We start from the raw sequence: 17,762 nt of genomic DNA, 5'->3' as shown, positions 1-17,762 counted from the left end.
TATTTGCTTCTTACTTTTTAGGTCTCCGAGTCACTCAGGTGACCTAGTGCTATCTGTTTTTGTCCGTTGTCAGTCGTGCGTCAACATTTGAACATTTTCATCTTCTTCTCTGTAACTGCTGAACCAATTTCAACCAGTTTTAGTGTGTGGCTTTATGGGTGAAGGGGAACAAAATTTTTGAATTCATGATCCCCGCCCCACTTTGGGCCTGAAGGGTGGAGCTAAAGCAATCAAATTTGATTCAGATTTAAAAAATCTTCTTTACTCCTGGACATCAAACCGTTAAAGTGTTGGCATGATTGTGATAAACATCAAGTCCTTTACCAAAATTGTGAAATTCATGGCCCCTGGATCAGGGGTTCTGGAGTTATGGTGGGACTGTATTGATCAAATAATAAAACTGCATAATTTCTTTAAAAATATTCTCTGCTCCTGGGTATTTAGCAAAAAAAGTAAGTACATGATTTTGTTGAGCAAGTATGTCTCTTCTAAAATTGCAAAAATCATAGCCCTAGTTTCAGGAGTTCTGTTAGGATGGTACTCCTTTGATTATATAGTTAAAATGCAGAAATACTTTGAAAATCTCTGCTTCTGAGAATTTAGCAGATAAACTAAGTGCAAAGTTATGATAAGCAAGTATGCCTTTTCTGAAATTGTGAAATTCAAGGCCCCAGGGTCAGGAGTTCTTGTATTAGGGTGGGGCTTTATTGATTCTTGACCACTGGGTCATGTTTTCTGGTGTCGGGCAGGGCTCTATTAATACTAATATTGTAGGGAAATTTGTACTCTACTTAGAGAAGTTATTCCCCTTTGCTATTTACTTATGATAATTAATTACAGTAAATAATGTAATTGCATGATAGGTCAAATATGTTGTATTATACTCAGGTGACTGATTACTGGTATTGTAGAGTAGGATATCCCCCAAAGCCAGCTTTTCCCCGGGAATCTGTACTCTAGAGTAGGGTCCCCCAAGGTGAAATCTCACACTAGAGCCAAATTTGAGCCATAGCGCATTTGATAGGCATTATCGCCTACTCTACTAGTGATTTCTTAAATTGATTGTTTAACCAAAATTTTGTCATACAATATTAGTTTATACATACGTAAAACCAAACCACACAATAATGATATTTCAATATTGATAGTTCCTTCATATGATAAATATAAAACTTTTCCAGTTTATATGGAGTGTATAGTAAATATTGAGGTATCCACCTAAAGATGACACACTGTTGCCAAAGACCACCCTTAACCAGAAAAACGACTTTTGAATAATTAAATTTATTTGGATATCACTGCACTTCATTACATTTAGATAATTTTGGTTAAAGGTGGTCTTCATATTGAAAATGATGAAAATATATATTCATATTTTCTTTTCATATAATCGTAAGATTTAGCAATCTGCCTTAAATTTATCCCTTCGACGTCATTGACTTCGTTGGCGCAGTGGTATAATTGCTGGAATATAAATATCGGTATGGTGATTGCGGGTTCGAGCCCCACATTTTTCCATTTATGCTTTTTTAATTTTTTTTCTTTGTATATCTTTTCTACGTTTTTCTTTATTACGTTTTATAATATACATAATTTCAGGAAGTTATAAAATACACATTACACTTTGAAAGTATCTCGGGAAAAGACAGTCCTAAACTATTTTATTAAAGTCATATATGGCGTATTTAACTAAAATTAAAAAAGATCTTTCTATTTGTTTTATTACTTTATATAAAGATATGACTTTCCTGTATCTTACACAATTAAAATCAATCACGTTTCACAGGTATTAGAAATTTAATACAATATCCAATTTATTTAACGACTCCGCATTTAATTAACAGACACAGTTTAAAATCAATTTAACTATGGAAACATTAGGTTATTCAAGTTCAAAATCGGTGAAAATTTTCATTTGAACGTAAAAAACATATATCACGTTTATCTTCACTCAATCTCGTATTTTTATTTTATTTTTTTCTTAGCTCAGATACGCCATATATAGCTTTAAAGTTTGTAAATTCATAGCTACTTGTTTTATTTTTATTGATTTTCTAAATCTTTTGTCTCAGAATTAGAGTATTGAACCAATTAAATGAATGTCATTTGACATATTTGCAACTATGAAAATGAATTGAAAAGGTATATCTATAAATAGAAACAGGTGATTTCCTTTTAAATTCTTGAGTCGGCCGTGTCGTCGGAGAGGCAGCGATGTCTCTTTGCCCAATCTTTCTTTCTCAGAGAAGGATTTCCCCTCTTTTATCAATGCTTAAATCATATCGACAATAATTTGCATAAAGTTTTATGAAAGTCAGATGATTTTGGAATGGTTATATGAGTGTTTTGGACTCAAGAATTGTCAAATTTAGTATAAAAACTAAAAATACATGTATATAGTTCAAATCATTGAGTATCAACACAAAATTTTAACTCATGGGAAATTGTAAAGTTAGTCACTCATAAAGTCGTAAGACTGGATGTCTCAACACCCTCTCTCGGTACCTGTTTCTTCAAGAATTTTAAGTGATTTGATAATTTATTTGCCCTCTTAACATGCTAAAGGCCCAGTACTTCATCTATGGATCCATCCTTTTTACAAAGAGTGTGTGAGAAAATTCTAAAATCTATGTTATTGATAGGTTTCACGTGCCATTTTGTGAGTATTTAAATCAAGCAAAGGAAAAAAAAGCCAAAAAGAAAACAAGAAATACTGCTTTTGTAAGTCAAAGCATAAGTTTGTTCCCTCGACCCCATCGGTGTTATATTGGATTTGAAAGCAGAAACAATTAAATACTCGATCCCTTAAAGTTTTGCAAATTTTCAAATTTTTATATATAAATGACCCATTTTTAGTTCCATGGCAAAGACATCTATTTCGGATATTTAAACACCAGAATCTTGGAGAGGCACTTACACATAAATATTATGTACACGTAGTACGAAATACAATTGGAGAAAACAAATCCATTTAAAATTATTCCTTTTTGTTTCCATCGATAAAGTTAAAAAAATGTCCAACCGATTAATTTTTTTTCAGAAACCATTTTGTACAGATCAAAAGAATAAGATTTTAATGCTTCAAAAGATATTGGTTAGTATATAGGTCCCTGCAGTTACTGAGAATTAAATGAAATTTAAAATTTTCAATTGTTTCAATGGAACTGGTCGCCATTTTGATTGATTGATTGTATGTTCATGTAGTTTTTCGCCCCATTCTAGAATTTTTCACTCATGTAGAAACGTCACCATATACCCGTGAAGGGTTTCAAATTTAGACCTATACTCGACACTCAGGGCCATTGAGCAGTGAGGGTTCTTCATCGTGCAAACGCCTACCGTCGTGACACGGGACTTGGGTTCCAAAAGACCCATGACTTTCACTTCCAGTGCCGAGCGCTTGGCGAAGGAACAGTTACTACCTGTGTTTTGGTCAAAACCTTTGAATTCCATCAATTTCTTTATATATTTGAATTATAAAATCTGTCATTTTAGGTATAAATTAAGCATTTATTACCTTGATTTTTCTAAGAAAGAGATCTCTCTACAAGAAAAAGAGATTAATGAAATCGCTTTTTAACCCATTGTACATGTAAATAACAAGATTGTTGCAAAGCATCAAATCGGGAACAAGCAAAATTAAGCAATTTAAGATATATTTTCACACTAAAGCACTAGAAGGGTGAATATTTTTATTTCAAACTGCCTTCGAATAAAAAAAAAAACCAAGATGTGTTTGTGAAACACTGATGCCCCCGTATGGCAACTTATAGTAAAGGTTAAACTTTCTCAAATGCAAATCAAATATGATGCTACCCAAAGTAAGGTCTCGTTTCGAGAAATGTACCTGTGAAATATGAAAGCCCTAGCAGCAACCATTGGATAGATATGGAGACGGTTAAAGTTTTTCAAAAGTAAGTCAAACATCAAGGTCAAGGTCAAATGGTCAAAATTAATGGTGCCCAAGGGAAGGCCTTCTCACAAGAAATACACAAGTGAAATATGAAAGCCGTAGCACAAATTGTATTAAATGTTAAAAAGTTTTTCAAAAGTAGGTCTAACTCCAAGGTCAAAGTTGTTGGTACCCAAACGAAGGTCTTGTCACAAGGATTACATATGTGAAGTATAAAAAGATCTAGCACCAACCATTCAAACGTTATGGCCAAGGTTAAAGTTTTCCAAAAGTAGGCCAAACTCCAAGGTCAAGGTCAAAGGGTTAAAGTTATTGGTATCAAAAGGAAGGTCTTGTCACAAGGATTACATAAGTAAAGTATGAAAGCCCTAGCACCAACCGTTCAAAAGTTACGGCCAATGTTAAAGTATTGTAAGGACCTGTCAGAAGTCTAAAATTTTACTATGGTTTACTGTGTAATCATAGTAGGGCGGGTGGACTTTACTTGTAATATTATTTCATGCGTGTCAAAACGTTGTGCTAGAATTGGTCAGGAATGTTAATGTTCGCATTTATTTTTACATACCATGAATTAGTTACCCTTCATCTTAAATCTGCATGTATTTCTTGAGTTAACTGTCACTATTTTAGCAATTCTCTATGTGTAGATTAACTGCAACACTTTAAATCATCTGCTGCCATGCAACTTGTTTACATCCTGTCTGCCATCTTTATCGGTGCATGTTAAGTAGATTAGTTTCGTATTTAACCTCATGTTATTCATGTTACATTACTGGCATAATTACTTGCTATTAATTATGTTAATTATTATTGTGATTTCTAATTTTCATTTTAGTAATTATTATTCCCGATTACATAAGTGTAAAACTTGTACTATATTTTTATCCGTCCGCGATATCGTCTGCATACTCAGCAAGTTTACTTCTGTGAAATTTACAAGTGTAACAGGAAAGGAGAAAATGTATGGCTGGACCGGGAATCGAACCCGGGACCCCTGCATCACTAGTCAGGTGCTCTACCTACTGAGCTACCCAGGCCGATATCCACGGCCCAAACCATCACATTCCTCCCTCCTTAATTTGTCTTCGCCCTCGAAGACACAACCCAAGTTCTTATTTGCCCCTGGCAGGACTTTCACCTGCAAGTCCAGGGGTGGTCAACGGCACCAAATCTGTAACAGGAAAGGAGAAAATGTATGGCTGGACCGGGAATCGAACCCGGGACCCCTGCATCACTAGTCAGGTGCTCTACCTACTGAGCTACCCAGGCCGATATCCACGGCCCAAACCATCACACAAGTTTCAGAGATAAATTGTTTACTTACTTATTATAGACACATCTTTTGTCATCCATATTTATTGATTATTTTGTCTTTTCACAACTTAATTCCTGGGTTTGTTTATAATCCATATTGTACGACAACTTTGTTTGACAGTACGACACGATTTTTATTTTGTACGATGTCGTACATTGTCGTGATTGGTGGAACGTCGCCGTACAGCATTTGTATTGGTTGAAACTTGTCATGTGACCCTTTTCCGAAGGTTATATATAGGGGGCGATCGCATTATGTCATCAGATAATTTGCCGAGTTGTCAGGCGTGTAAATTCAAAGTAGAGATCCAAGATCCGCCCATATTTTCACCATAGCCATACTATTGTGATTCCAGGTGAGAAAATGTTCGACAATTATCTCCCAACACACTGGACACCTATTTTATTGTAATTAACTCTGGAGATCATCCTACTATAGCCATTGTACCCCCCCCCCCCTTTTTATAATAGTAGCCTGTACGGTAGACGCCACCAATATTAATTGTACCTGTATAAATGAAACTGCATTATGATTAATAAATGTTATTGAGACCAAGATGAATCTTATGTTTTCCCTATTACCAAGGGACCAAGGATTTTAGTACAGGAGCACTGCCAGTTATTATTTTGTAGCGTCCCCAACTTAAGCTTGGCCAGTCCCGGGGAGCTTACAGTATGTTAAAGTTCGGTAAAATTTTGCAAAACTGGGTCAAACTCCAAGGTCAAAAAATGATGGTACCCAAAGAAAGGTCTTGTCACAAGAAATACACATGTGAAATATGAAAGCCATAGCTTCAATCAATCAAAAGTTATGGGCAATGTTAAAGTTTTTGCGGACAAACAGACAGACAGACGGATGGACAGGGCAAAAACTATTTACCTCGAATCTTCGATACGGGGGCATAAAAAAATTTGCAGAAATTGCAATAGAAATTCTAAAGAAATGAGCATGTCATTATGTAACAATTGACGTTAGATAAGAAAGACCCAACGAAATTTTTAACACTTCATTGCGTATTATTGTAACACGTGGATCGAAATTTTTTTTGTAAAAGGTTAAATTTCTAAAAAAAAAAAAAAAAAAAGGTAAAATCCGCTGTGAGAAGGTGAACTATACAGTAAATCTTCCGAGGGAATTCACTTAACTATACAGGGACGTTTACCCTATGACAGCGGATCACATTTTCATTTACAATTGCTGGCAGTATTATATCAGCATAAATATTTTAGGCGGCAGTCTTTCACTGCAAAGATCAGAAGTTACCCTAATAGAAAAAAACAACTTTATTTAAAAGCTCTTTGTAGATATGATCGTGTTTTGAATCTTTCATAAACACATTCATAGGTCAATACCGATTCAGACTGTATTGCTGCAGGCTAACACTGATTAGATTTGACCTTCAGCCGCTCACCAAACTAAGTTTTCTCTTTAAATTTTACAAGTGGAATAATAAAATTGATTATTATCACATGAAGGACATGTAACGGTTCTACTCCGTCCCTCCATGTGTCAGAATGACTCGCTTACAGTACATATGTGTATTTAATGTCGTTCTGTTACTTCAATCCGAGATAAAAGATTAAAAACAGAATTAATCTCTTTACAATCGAAGTTTTTACTCTGTATTCAAAACTTGACATTCAGACATAAAAGAAATGGTGAGACCCCCGTTTGCTAATCCCTCCTTCCAAAATTCAAAAATCATTGCTTTTTTTATTATTAGAAAAGCTTAAAATCTATACTAATAAATTAGATCCGAATTCGAAATGCCTGTACCTACTTATTCCTCTAATATTGCCCTAGATATGAGATGATCTTAAAGTATATTTGTAGATTTCACTCGCATAGTAATTATCGTAAAGAATGGCATTTCTAAAAGTTCATGAAAAATTACATTTTCAAAAATTGTATTGTTAATATCATCTTTTAAAAATTTGCTTCCTTTATTTGATTGGATAACTTACTGATAAATAACTTTATTATACCTCAAGCTTGAAAGTGTCCCATGGCAAAAGATAGACACTGTCATTCCTTCCATAATATTGGGAGTATCCATCTATTATTTGCAACTCCTCCTATACCACTGAATAAAATTTGAGACTTTCACAGAGTGCCATTGTGCATCTCCTATTTTACTTTCTCATTTGACACATATTTCAGGTTTCCCATAGCAAAACATAGACTCTGTCATTCTTTCTATAATATCAAGGATACCCATTTCTTATCTGCAACTCCTCCTATACGACTGAATAAAATTTAATGATACTGTTACAAAATCTTTATTACATACATGTAACGCCATTGTGCACCTCCTGTTTTGTTTTAATCGAACAGATATTTGGGCTTTCTCATAGCAAAAAAAGGGATCGTATGGGAGTGTGGAGTATCATTTTGTGAACTCAGTGCTTACAACACCTCTAGTTTTATGCCCCCGTAATCGAAGATTCGGGGTTATATAGTTTTTGTCCTGTCTGTCCGTCTGTCTGTCTGTTTGTCCGCAAAAGCTTTAACCTTGCCTAGATAACTTTTGACTGATTGTAGCTATGGCTTTCATATTTCACATATGTATTCCTTGTGACAAGACTTTCCTTTTGGTACCAACATATTTGACCTCTTGACTTTGGCGTTTGACCCACTTTTGCAAAACTTTACCCAACTTTTAAACTTAACCATAACTTTTGAACAGTTGGTGCTACGCCTTTCATATTTCACATTTGTATTCATCGTTACAAGACCTTTCCATGGGTGTAAATAACCTCTTGACCTTAGAGTATGACCTACTTTTTAAAAACTTTAACCTTGGCCATAACTTTGAACAGTTAGTACTAGGGCTTTCAAATTTCACAGGTATATTTTTTGTGACAAGACCTTCCTTTGGATACCAAAAATTTTGACCTTTTGACCTTGGAGTTTGACCTACTTTAGAAAAATTTTAACCTTCGCCATAACTTTTGAACAATGGTGCTAGGGCTTTTATATTTTGCGTGTGTACTTCTTATGACAAGCTCTTCCTCAGTGTACCATTAATTTTGACCCCTTGACCTTGGAGTTTGGCCCATTTTTGCACAAATTTAGCCAACTTTAATCTTGGCCATAATTTTTTAACAGTTAGTAAGGTCAAGAAATACACAAGCAGAATATGAAAGCCCTAGCACCAACTGATAATTTATCTACACAACCATATATGGCATGTTTGTCTTTATTTTCTTTTATCTCCGTAAACAGCTTCAAAATTCTGCTAGCCGACTGGAAAATTCATCTAGTATGACGAAAATATATCTATTACACTGTACTTCTTAAAAATATTTTAAAAAGCACACCGACTAGTTGTATTATTTACTGATACAACATTATTATCAAGTGCGTTGTGTTATACAGAGTTTGCACTTTTTTTTTGGGGGGGGGGGGGGGTAGGTATTTTTCTTAACATTCGAATCCTTCATCATTGACACATTCAAATGGGGTTCAAAACATTTTTTCTACAAAAAATATTCTGTTCTCAGAACTCCTCTTACATTTTACGCAGTAGCCAATTCATATCTTGGAAGGTAGTTACTGGTGTCCTGTAGTTGTGCAATAAAGTTTCGAAATTTTCATTTTCTTCCTTGGGGTCAAATGGGGGTCGAAAATGACGTTAAAAACTGGTTCCAAGAACTCCTCTTTCAATTTACGCAGTAGCTAAATCATTGAAAGGTGATTTTTGAAGTCCTGTAGATGTGCAATGAGGCTTAGGTTCCGGAATTTTTAGTTTCAACCTGGGATCCAAATGGGTGTCGTAAAACAACAGTTACAAAAACGTACTTGATTCCCGGAGCTTCTCTTACTTTTTATCAAGTAGCCAAATCATCTTTTGGACGATGGTGTATGGCTTGATGTGTAATAGGGGTTCGGAATAGTTATTTTCACCTCTGGGGTCAAATAGGGGTCGAAAAACGACGTTTCTTTCCTACTAAAAAACCCCCTGGTTCCAAGAACTTTATTTATATTTAAGTAGATTTTTGAATAAATATTGCGGCTTCTTCATTATCTTCATTACACAAAGAGTACATTTAGAGGTAAACAATTAAGGACAGGTGATACAAACAAACTTTTGTCAAAAATCTTAAAAATAACAACTTAAGTCATGTTCAGAGGAGTAAAATGAATAACTTAAACCGAATGGATTTTCATTTTTCACTCAAAGTTTCACAATAATTGGATTTATAGTGACAAAAAGTTGTATAGATTAATAAGGATGGTTGCAGAAAGGTAAAATTTTGATCATCATAAAAAGTTTACAATTTCTTAATATTTTAGAAATTTATTATTCGCATCATTTACAACCAAAATGGGTCCAAAAATATATACCATTCCAGACATCTATTTTTTTGTTTGTATCATCTGTCCTTAAGTGCGGGTATGAAAGCATCTATTTTCTTTTTAATTATTTTTCTTTTTTTTTTCTTTTTAGGGGAAGGGGGTTTTAAAAACGCCATATAATCACCCAAATTCTAGGTTTTAATGGCCTGTATAGACACTGGTCCTATAAATGTCTAATTTATTAGCCATGAACAATAAAAATTTTATACAATGAAATAAAAATTTTGTTTTTCGACAATGTGTATCGCACATCAATCTTTACTCAGCTAAAAAAAGTTTACAAATATACATGTATATAGTTATTCATAATCTGAAAAGAAAAATATGGGATTGAATTTCAGATAAGCCACACATGATAGAAATACAAAAATATTGACTGATTAACAGAAAAAGAACAGAATTTTTCATTCAAGTCTGTATAAAGAAAGTTTAGAAAAGCTAGTAAAATTTTAGTTTGTATAAAGAATTAGTTATTAGAGAATCTGATATTCTAAAGCTTAAAGTCATATATGGCGTATTTTTGGTAAGTTCAGATAACCAAAATTTAAAATATCTTTCTATTTGACTTATTACTTTATATAAAGATAGGACTTTTCTGTAAACTACACAATTTAAATCAACCGTGTTTCAAAGATATCAAAAAAATTAAAACAATAACCGATTTATTTACCGACTCCACATTTAAATAAAAGACACATTTAAAGTCAATTTAATTATAGAAACATGAGGTTATTCGAGTTCAAAATTGGTGAAAATTTAAATTTAAAAGTAAAAAACATTATATCATGTATATCTACACCCAATCTCGTATTATCATTTTTTTTAGCTTAGATACACCATATATAGCTTTAAAAACCTAAGATATAAATATTATTTTGTTTTAAAAAAAAATCCGACAATTCGTAATATCGAATTCAAAAATATTTTGGATAGTTCCTAAATGGGTTTCCATAACATACTATATTCAATGTATATATTTTTTTCTTATACCACCAGTAATACCTTCTACAGGTTGACACCGTGAAGCCCCCTCCACACGAACTGACAATCACGTGTCCCAGTACAGATCTCTCCAAACAGACCAAATAATGTATCTTTATCTATTTCGTTCAAATGGTTTTGGTTTATAAAATTATTCTCGATTAAATGCAACGTATCATACCCTCAAAAATATCTGATAATCGATATCTTTCCCTGTTTACACACACATTTGACAGAAATCTGTCCGTGCTACCCGAAAGGTTACAGTGCGTTATCACATCAGCTGTAAACACTCAGTACAAACATGGTAAGTAATCCTTCACCAGTTTCATATACAGCTAAATTATATATCTACATTTAGTATTCTAAGCTTCTAGTAGAAACTACATGTGATTGCATGTCAAGACTTATCGATCACGCGTAAAAAGTGCAAAATATGGTTCAAAGATGATCACCATTCCCTGTCAAGAAGGGATATTTCAAATGTGTTCTTCTTACTTTTAGTTACTACATTTGACCTGCATCAGTATCGTTGCATGTTTTAAAATCTCTTCGGGACAACAAAAAACAAAGAATTTTGTTCATAAAACAAAGCTGGGTGCTATACTCGGTGTAGAAGTTTCCAGTTATGACACGACTGAGTTGTACAGATTTCTACAGATTCCATACGCCCAACCACCTATTGGCAGACTTAGATTCACAAAACCAAGGCCATACGGTTCCTGGAATGGCACTCTTAATGCTACAGCGTTCGGGCCTGCATGTCCACAAGTTTATAATTATCATTTTGTCAAACATGGACTGAGTGAAGACTGTCTACATTTGAACATATATGCGCCTCCTAATCTGAAGAGTTTGTCTAAAAAGTCCGTTATGGTTTGGATACATGGCGGATCCTACAGTGTAGGAACGGCCTCATTTTATGATGGAAGTATGCTTGCAAAAACTGGGAATGTTATTGTTGTGACAGTAAACTATCGTCTGGGTTTGCTCGGATTTCTGGCTTTGAAAAAATCCACCGTCAAAGGAAATTATGGATTGTGGGATCAAATGATGGCTTTACAATGGGTGAAGGACAATATCGATGATTACGGAGGTGACACGAATAGCATTACAATATTTGGCCAATCAGCAGGTGGTTTCAGTGTGGGGTTTCTGGCTTTGATTCCACAAAATGAAGGCTTATTCCACCGCGTTATAATGCAGAGTGGAGTTCCCAATTCATCATTAAAGGTCACACGCCAAGGTTATGACACATACTCTACATCTGAAGCTGTTTCCGTGCATTTGTGTCCATTTTTCCAGGAAAATATCTTAATGAGAATTATATGCATGAGGTATTTACCCACTAGTTCCTACACATATCCATCCAGCTATATTCCTCTAGCACCTGTTGTCGACAATGATTTATTTCAACAATCTCCTGAAGAAATTTTGAAAGATCAGAATTCCTCGGCATTTGCATTTTTTAAGTCTCTTGACGTCATCGTCACCAATTGCGACACGGAAGGATCTGTTCTGTTTCCAGCTATAGAATCCCTAGAACGATATTATAAGAAGATTGACGATTCATTAATCCCTTCTGACTGGGTATGGAATGTTGGCCCGGAAGCTATGTTAAAGGAGTACTATGGAAGGAACAAACGGCTCTTTTCGGAAATCGGCAATTTTTACGGTTTTACAAAGAACAGCACATCTCAAGATCAATTTCGTAGATGGACAGAATTATTCACTGACCTTTTTTTCATTGCACCATCAACTGAGATCATAGACATACATTCTAACAACAAATCGTCCACATTTAGGTTTATTTTATCAAGAGAGAGTCCCATTTACCCTGGGGTTATGTACAATGAATCAGCACCCCCAGAATGGTTCCATGGTGCGGCTCATTCTGATGATGTTGTGTATTTGTTTCTTATTGAAAACCTGCAAGAGTTCGATCCAAACACGACAGTGAAGGCAACAGAAGAGGATCTATTATACGCTTTTCAGATGAGAAAGTATTGGTCCAATTTTGCTATCACAGGGTAGGAATCTTTAAAAAAGAATAAATTGTTCTACATGTATTTCCAATATTTGCTTGCATTTACAAATTACAACAGTTGATAAAACTGATGTAATCAACCTTTTTCTTTCTGTTTTAGGAACCCAAATGACCCGAGACTACCATTTTGGCCACGCTATAACATACACAACAAAAGTTTCATACAACTTGGGGATAACATTAGCTCAAAAATTTCTTACAAAAGCCAGGAAGCAGACTTCTGGTTACATGAAATACCATACATTCAACAACAACATCCTGTGTTCAGCATAGAGACAAGCACACATTATACATCTTCTGCCAAACAGTATAATTTCAAGTGTGAGATCACATTTCTGAAGTTTTTCACTATGTTAATATTTTGTTATTTTGTTAGAAACTATCAAAAGGGATATGAAACTGAAATATAAGTAGAATGCAGTGGAATATCGAAATCTTGTTGCCTATATGATCCGGGAATACAGTAATACACAGAAGAAAACTTGATTTTTGACAAAATAACAGAAGCTTTTTGGTTTCTTCATATTGGTATACTGGTGTCCTATGGAAAAGAAGAATTAAATTTCCCTTAATGTTATTTTTTTATTATTATTAAGGATAAATGATACAAACAAAATGTGGATGCACGGATTGATATATTTTGGTAAATGACGCAAATTGCAAATTTCTAAAATATCTAAAACTTGTAAAATTTCTTCAGTGTTCAAATTTATATACGTTTTGCTTTCATCCTTATAAATTAATCTATAAAAATGTTATCCCTTCATAGGACATATAGTGAAACTTAGAGTGAAAAATTCAAATTTATGCGCCTTATATTTACAGTGTATTTTACTTAAATAAACAGGGCTTTAATTGTTATTTTCATGATTTTTGAAGAAAGTTTGCATCATCTGTTTTTAAACATGCATTCGAAGGAAAAAAAATGAACAGTATACGAGTTACATCAGACTTCCTGCACTCTACAGGTGAGCTTTTTGTTGCACTCCAGCTGAATTAAACAAATCCGACAATATACATTTTTGTTTGTTTTTAAATTTAAAATGTAATCCATTTAAATTATCTTTTAAGTGGCCCTTCGATTTTATCAGTTGGTTTCTAAAAAACGTTTGGGTATATTTTTGTTGGCCCAGTTCGTCTGTCCGTCTGTACGTCCTGACCTTCTTCAGACTCCTCGTACAATTTTTAAAGCAGTAACTTATCCATTGTTTGGAATATGATTAACGGTGTCCTTTGAATGTGCAATAATTTTTAAGGGGTTTCATTTTCATCTTTGGGGCAGAGGATTGGGGGAAAAAACCCATTTTAAACATTTTTCTACAAAACCTGCATGTTTTCCAAAACTCCTTTTACATTTTACGCACAGCTAGTTAAGATCGTATTAATAGCATCCTGTAGAGTAGCAAAACAAATAAAAAAAAAGTCTTATTCTAGGGTCAATTGATAGTAGAAACCTACGTTTTTCTACAAAAACTCTTCTTACATTTTATATAGTAGCAATGTCATTTTTTTAAATACGAAAGGTGGTGTCCTGTAAATATGCAATAATTAGATTCCGGAATTTTAATTTTCGGAGGCCAATATGAGGCCAAAAATGACATTATTGTACAAAAAGAAAAACCATTATCCCAGAACTCCTCTTTGACAAAGAAGCCAGACCACTTATGGAATACTAGTACAGTGTGTGATTGATGGTGCCAAGATGTGAAGGTTTCAGAAGTTTCATTTCAAATCGGAGGCGAATTGAAGTCATTTTTTTTCTTTGGACACAAAAGTTTCCCCCCAAAACTCCCTTTTAAAGAGAATTCTTTAATTTCAGACTTGTAGTGAATTTATTGTATGAAATACTAACAAAAGATGTCCATGGGTCACTATTTAGAGGTATCAAATTGAGCGTAAAATGCTAAAAACTATGGAATAACTTTTCATGCTTCTTCGCTAACTACTTAGATACAAATGAGAGTACATTTAGAGGCAAACACTTACTTGCGGGTATATGACTGCCTCTTATGACAGTATCTACGAGTAGTTTCTGATGTAGACAAACATAGATAATTATCTCATACACGTAATAGTGGTGTAAAACATCAAAACACTTTTAATTTGATGATACTGGATATTACATTTCAAACTTAAAAAGGATATTCTTCTATTTAAGACTAGACTTTCCTTAAATTTGAGCCTTATTTTAAGATAATTAAAATACTAAGTATAGTTAAAAATGAAAAGACAAGTTGTGATATGTCAGCACAAAAACGTCAGCATTAGAGGGATAATATACAATTATGGACTCTTTTGATGGTGAATATATGGTTTGTTATTCACCAGAAAAATATCAATATTGACCGAGGTGAAGCCGAGGTCAATATTGATATTTTTCTGGTGAATAACAAACCATATATTCACCATCAAAAGAGTCCATAATTGTTTTATTATATAGTCAGAATTTGAATGAATAAGACATTGAAGTCTGCCTGACGATTCCATTTTCATTAACGAACTTCTGTCGTAGAAAAATAATCAAATGTCCAGATTACAACCTATATCTTCTGTGTTTTCCTTTCGCTGTGTGTAAGACATCGAAATGTTAAGAAAATAATCCTGCCATAGACTTGCGAAACAATTTTTCCTGCTCAATATCTAGCTAGCTCCGACCGTGCAACCAATGAGCTCAACGTTGTTTGAGGTATTGATTGTGACGTCACAATGCCACTGCACGCGCACTCACCCTCCGGTGAATACGGCTTCAAATCCGGTGAATATGTAGTGTTATGAACTGTTTGCGTTTGTATAGATTATATAGGGGCTATTTATAGACTATATGATAACAACTGTTAACATGTAAATACATATACTAGTATTTGTTCGGTGAATAAGACGTCAAGTGCCTACCTTCTATATTTCTGTAGACCGCAAGTAACAAACTTAGTATCTCTGTGCTTTTTGCATTCATATTTCCTTACTTAAGACAGTTATATTAGTTACATAAACTTACACATGTAAAGTACATAATTATGTACTAATTTAATAATAATACTTTCAGTAAAGTACGTATACTAATTTAATAATAATACTGTATCGATAACGTCCCTCATGCTAAATAGCTGTTATGTTAATTTGGCACTCCATATAGAAACGCAGATATATTCCACCTCCGCCCTAACCTATTTTGCTTCATCCACACCGAATAAAGGTGGAAAAATTAGATATTATCATGAAGAATTGGAATAACCAAATGCAAGTTTTTACACTATATATTGTATAACAATTGAAGTTAATACAATTAAATTACGGTAAAAGTATGGAAAACAGTTTTCTCCGAATGCCTGAATGTCTATAGTTTTTTGTTTTTTTCTTTTTTTTTTATCAAAAAATATACATGTTGATTAATTTTCAATTAGAAAATGCATAACTCGTGCTCTTATTCGCGTTTTTTTTTTTTAAAATATATACTTGAGATTTCATTATTTTTCCTATATCGTATGATGAACAATAATGATGAACTTTGAAGAAATACCACGGGTAAATACACATTACTTTGAGAATTCAGTAACATTTTTGTGAGCATTTTCAATTACTTAACTGCTGATTTTTAGAACCTTAATTAGGATCCGAGTACCTGAAAGAACCAGATCATATGACACAGATACGGGTAGAGCGATATTAAATGACCCAGGGACATACGTGACGAAAAAATATATCTGTCATAGATCAGGACAGAGATTTTAAGGTCAAGGATTTTGAGAAGGAATATGAAAATATCTTAAAAATTCACTCGTCCGGAACACGCCAGAAGAAATATTGGATATTTCAGATGATAACATCAATTGTAACATAAAAGTTCTGAAAGCTGTGGGAGAAAATTCTTCTTCCATTTGTGGAGATTTTTATGGTTGGAAAGAATTTAAGATATAATGAACAAGTCTGCAATATAAGTATAAACACATTTAGTGACCTGGTTAATCGCTTTTTAATCGAAATCATCTTTAACAAGAGGCCTATGGGGTACAATTGAAGCATCCTACTGAGTACGTACTTCAGATATCTTTATGAAAATTTATAGAAGTATTCCAACTGTTAACTCCATTTCTCTCTGGCTATGCTTTATACAATGAACGTTACCAGCGTACCTTAATATATAACTTAATTGTGAGGATGTGTGTGAGTCAATGAATGCGTAACGGATATCTATATTGAGATCGATATGTTTATTGAAAGGGGGTGCTCTGCTTTGCTTTTTTTTTTTTGAATCCGGTTTGAACAAAGAAATCTATACTCATTATTAGGCCATTCCAAGTTTTTTTTCTCTGTTTAGCGTCCACCCATCTTTCAAAAACCTACCTACCTATTCACCAAAATAACAAAACAAAACAAAACAAAACAAAAGAAAACAAAAAACAAAAAACTAAAACAAAAAAAACAAAAACTTTATAGTCAGAAAAATGGCATCATTCACAGGATTTTATTTAAAAAAAAACAAGTGCCTGAGACCATGTGTTGCTAAATCTAAAAAAAAAATATATAACATTTTTTTAAATTCATTTTCATCCTTTTCAATATAAAGATCGCCTTTAACCGAAATGATTCAAATGTAATGAAGTAATGAAGTGAAGTCATATCCAAAAAAACAAACAAACAAACAAACCAAACCAAAAAAAAAAAAAAAATCAAAACAAAACAATTATTCAGATGTTTTCTTGTTAAGAGTGTTTTTTTTTTTTTTTTGGTTTGGTTTGTTTGTTTGTTTGTTTTTTTGGATATGACTTCACTTCATTATACATGTAATTTCGTTTTTTATTTAATAATTTTGTTTTTTTTAATTTAATAATTTCGTTTTCTTTATTCAATAATTTCGTTTTTTATTTTTTTGGTTTGCACTATTGGGCTTCCGTTCGAAAGCTTATAGAGAAAAAGAATTAAAGGCGTTACATTTGTTTGTTTGTATGTTGTTTAACGTCCCTCTCGAGAATTTTTCACTGGAGAGCTGCAAATTTTGTCCTATACTCGGCACTTACGGCCTTTGAGCAGTAAGGGATCTTTTTCGTGCCAGCACCTACTGCGACACGGGTCCTCGATTTATACGGTCTCATCCGAAGGGCCGGTCTCCACATCCCACAGTGGGATTCGAACCCGCGACGTAAGGATCA

The 17,762-nt window shown here is 33.7% G+C and overlaps 1 protein-coding gene across 1 annotated transcript; it reads left to right on the top strand.

The window, feature by feature from the left end:
* The first annotated feature begins 8,994 nt into the window (after positions 1-8,994).
* LOC133191283 (acetylcholinesterase-like) lies at positions 8,995-13,025 on the top strand. The gene is made up of 3 exons (XM_061327035.1): positions 8,995-9,003; positions 11,073-12,598; positions 12,716-13,025. The coding sequence occupies exons 1-3, from the start codon at positions 8,995-8,997 to the stop codon at positions 13,023-13,025; spliced, it is 1,845 nt and encodes a 614-aa protein (XP_061183019.1).
* Positions 13,026-17,762: the final 4,737 nt, after the last annotated feature.

This window comes from Saccostrea echinata, unplaced genomic scaffold, assembly GCF_033153115.1.
Source record: "Saccostrea echinata isolate AGI-Se365-2 ecotype Australia unplaced genomic scaffold, CSIRO_AGI_Sech_v1 ptg000023l, whole genome shotgun sequence".
NCBI lineage: Eukaryota > Metazoa > Mollusca > Bivalvia > Ostreida > Ostreidae > Saccostrea > Saccostrea echinata.
The sequence above is the reverse complement of the archived record's forward strand: the minus strand, read 5'-3'. Positions and strand labels throughout refer to the sequence as shown.